The sequence below is a fragment of the Peromyscus leucopus genome, chromosome 4, assembly GCF_004664715.2.
Source record: "Peromyscus leucopus breed LL Stock chromosome 4, UCI_PerLeu_2.1, whole genome shotgun sequence".
Taxonomy (NCBI): Eukaryota; Metazoa; Chordata; class Mammalia; order Rodentia; family Cricetidae; genus Peromyscus; species Peromyscus leucopus.
In genome coordinates this window covers 2,333,717-2,336,941 of record NC_051066.1, presented here as the reverse complement: position 1 = coordinate 2,336,941, position 3,225 = coordinate 2,333,717, and the positions used below count along the sequence as shown (strand labels likewise).

The 3,225-nt window shown below is 42.1% G+C and overlaps 1 protein-coding gene across 1 annotated transcript; it reads left to right on the top strand.

Annotated features, from left to right (window-relative positions):
- The first annotated feature begins 1,049 nt into the window (after positions 1-1,049).
- On the top strand, positions 1,050-1,988 carry LOC114686048 (olfactory receptor 1L4). Its single transcript, XM_028860695.1, has one exon. It carries the CDS (start codon positions 1,059-1,061, stop codon positions 1,986-1,988), a length of 930 nt encoding a protein of 309 aa, XP_028716528.1. The 5' UTR covers positions 1,050-1,058.
- The last annotated feature ends 1,237 nt before the right edge of the window (positions 1,989-3,225 follow it).

Genomic DNA, 3,225 nt, shown 5'->3' with positions numbered 1-3,225 from the left:
TCATGTCTTCTACATCTGAGATTCTTTCTTCCATATCTTGTATTCTGTTGGTGATACTTGTGTCTATAGTTCCTGTTCACTTACTTATATTTTCCATCTCCAGGATTCCTACAGTTTCTGTTTTCTTTATTGTTTCTATTTCCATTTTCAGATACTGAACAGTTTTATTCATTTTCTTCACCTATTTGTTTTTTCTTGGCTTTCTTTATGGATTTATCCAGTTCCTCCAATTATTTGTTTGTGTTTCCCTGGATTTCCTTAGGGGATTTACTCACTTCCTCTTTAAGGACCTCTATCATCTTCATAAAGTTAGTTTTAAGGTTGTTTTCTTGTGTTTCATCTGTATTGGAATATTCAGGGCCCGCTTTAGTAGGATAGGTAGGCTTTGTTGATGACATATTGCCCTGAATGTTGTTGGTTGTGTTCCTATGCTGGCATCTAGGCATCTGGAATTAGGGTGATTATACATCTAGGTGATGATTTCTGAGATTGTATTTGTTGGATGGGTGTTTTTCCCTTGGTTTCTGTTTCCTCTCTGGTCTTCTGGCCTGAGTGGCCTGTGGTTCTGGTGACCTGCAAGTCCCCTTGTCCAGTAGGGTGCCTCTGCTGGGGTTTTGGCGGCTTGCATGATATCTGGGGTTTTAGATGTCAACAGTGCCTCCAGGGATCTGGGGTTCTAGAAAGTGGCATGGTCTCTGGTAGAGCAAGGGGAGTCCACCAGAGTTGTGGGCTGGGATATGAAGAAGGGAAGGGGATCTTCTGGAGGAAAAGCTGGGACAGCTCTGAAGTAGTGTTGGTTGTCTTTTAGAGAAAGGTATTACCTGGGGTTCTAGTTGCCAGCATGGCCTCTGGTAGAGCAGGAAGTTTCTGCTGGAGTTGTGGGCCAGGATTTTTTTTTTAATTTTAGGCATAATTTCATTAACTGAACATATTTTTAAATCCTAATGAACAGCAATGGGATTTCATTACAGCCTGAAAGCTAAGAGTTACATTGTCTTGATCAACTTGTCCTTCCTATCTCTCCCAAATTTCTCCAAAAAGTGTCCAGAGACAGAGATATGAACAACCACAGCAGCAGCACCTTAGACTTCATACTGCTGGGTCTCTCTTCCAACCCCCAAATGCAGAAACCCCTTTTTGCCATCTTCTTCATCATGTACCTGGTCACCGTGGTGGGGAATGTGCTCATCATCCTGGCCATCCGCTCTGACTCCAGGCTCCATACCCCCATGTACTTTTTCCTCAGCAACTTATCATTCATGGATATCTGCTTCACAACAGTCATTGTGCCCAAGATGCTAGTGAACTTGCTCTCAGAGACAAAAACCATCTCCTACGTGGGATGTCTAGTCCAGATGTACTTCTTCATAGCTTTAGCAAACACTGACAGTTATCTGCTGGCCTCCATGGCCATTGACAGACTGGTGGCCATCTGCAACCCTTTACATTATGATGTAGTGATGAGACCACGACGCTGCCTCTTCATGCTCCTGGGTTCTTGCACCATCTCCCACCTACATGCCCTGTTCCGTGTCCTTCTCATGTCTCGACTCTCATTCTGTGCCTCCCATGTCATTAAGCACTTTTTCTGTGACACCCAGCCTGTGCTGAAGCTGTCCTGCTCTGACACATCCTCCAGCCAGATTGTGGTCATGACTGAGACACTAGCTGTCATTGTGACCCCCTTCCTATGCATCCTCTTTTCCTACCTGAGAATCATTGTCACTGTGCTCAGGATCCCCTCTGCAGCTGGGAAATGGAAAGCCTTCTCTACCTGTGGCTCCCACCTCACTGTAGTGTGCCTGTTCTATGGAAGTGTCATCTATGTCTACTTTAGGCCTCTGTCCATGTACTCAGTGGTGAAGGACCGGGTAGCCACTGTTATGTACACAGTAGTGACTCCTATGATGAATCCTTTCATCTATAGCCTGAGGAATAAAGATATGAAAAGAGGTTTAAGGAAGTTAAGGGACAAACTTCACTCATAGAAATACCACATTATGAAGTATACAGTTGAGAGATGACCTAAGGCTACCCTTCCTTTCTATACTCCTGTACATGATCACCTACAAAGTAGCAAGGGGTAATGTTGAACACCAGCATCATTGATCTGGAAGTGAGACATTTGGTTTCTGTCAATCATCTTGACCATATACAGGTTTATTCTCAGAACTATGTGCTACAGGGATCCAGATTTCAGGAATTTTTGCCGTACTCAATAGATTGGTAGTTGTGTATGTATGTACATGTCCCCAAACCTGGGAATTATAAATTGATCAGTGTTCTGCTGATGAATTATGTGATCTTAGTAGGAAATTTGGAAGGACATCCTTGACTAATGAGCTGAGATAAGTCTGAAGATCAACTGAACATGGGCACAAAAAAAAAAAGATTCAAAAGTCAAGAAATGGGCAGAGCATTTCAAATGATGAAGACATCTCACTGTGTAGAGGAAGTAACATGAGAGATGGTGAGGAAGACAGTGGGTGAGACTTGTTCAATTTAAGAATAAGGGGAATAAAGTTGGAAAGGTAGAAGAAACTACAAAAAATATTTATAGGTCTCACTCATGTTTCACCATTAATTCCATCACTGAGTGAATTCTCAAGACACAGCTCCTCTTTCATTGCTTTTCATTCTTTGTTTCCCTACATGGCAAAGAATCTTCCCTAAGCTTCCCTCTTGAGCTATAAATGTCAGTGTATTAGGCAGGATAGATGCAAGGTTTTGCTGTACAAATAAACAACCCAAAGTTCTATGACCTTAAAAACAAAGATTTAATTCTCATTTACACCACATGCTCATCATAGAAAGCTGTTAGGTGCTGTCCATCTCAGTCTGTGAGCCAAGGCTAAAAGGCACCTACCTTTATAAACATCACTTTGTCTGAAGCTAGGAAATATTCTTGAAGATTTAATACTGAAAAGCCAACACTGTGGTCCAAGGGATCTTTACTACTTCTGACCAGAACTCAAACAAATGAAGCCATGAGAGACCGTCAAATCATGTGCTTGTACATGGAGAGCATTAACAACAACTACATGTAATACTGCACAAACACATCAGTGTGGTTGCTATTTGATAAGTAATTTCTGGCTGTAATGTCAATAAAATGTCAACTAAAGCCTTGACTCATAGCTGAATCTGTACACTTCGTTGAGTTCTCACCACCGGCGGTGTTTCTCATCCCCAACCTGTTATCAGCAAGATCAGAAGTTTAAGTAT

Bases quoted from the DNA above. Each gene is read 5' to 3' on its own strand.
- LOC114686048 (XM_028860695.1), top strand. From the start codon at position 1,059: ATGAACAACCACAGCAGCAGCACCTTAGACTTCATACTGCTGGGTCTC.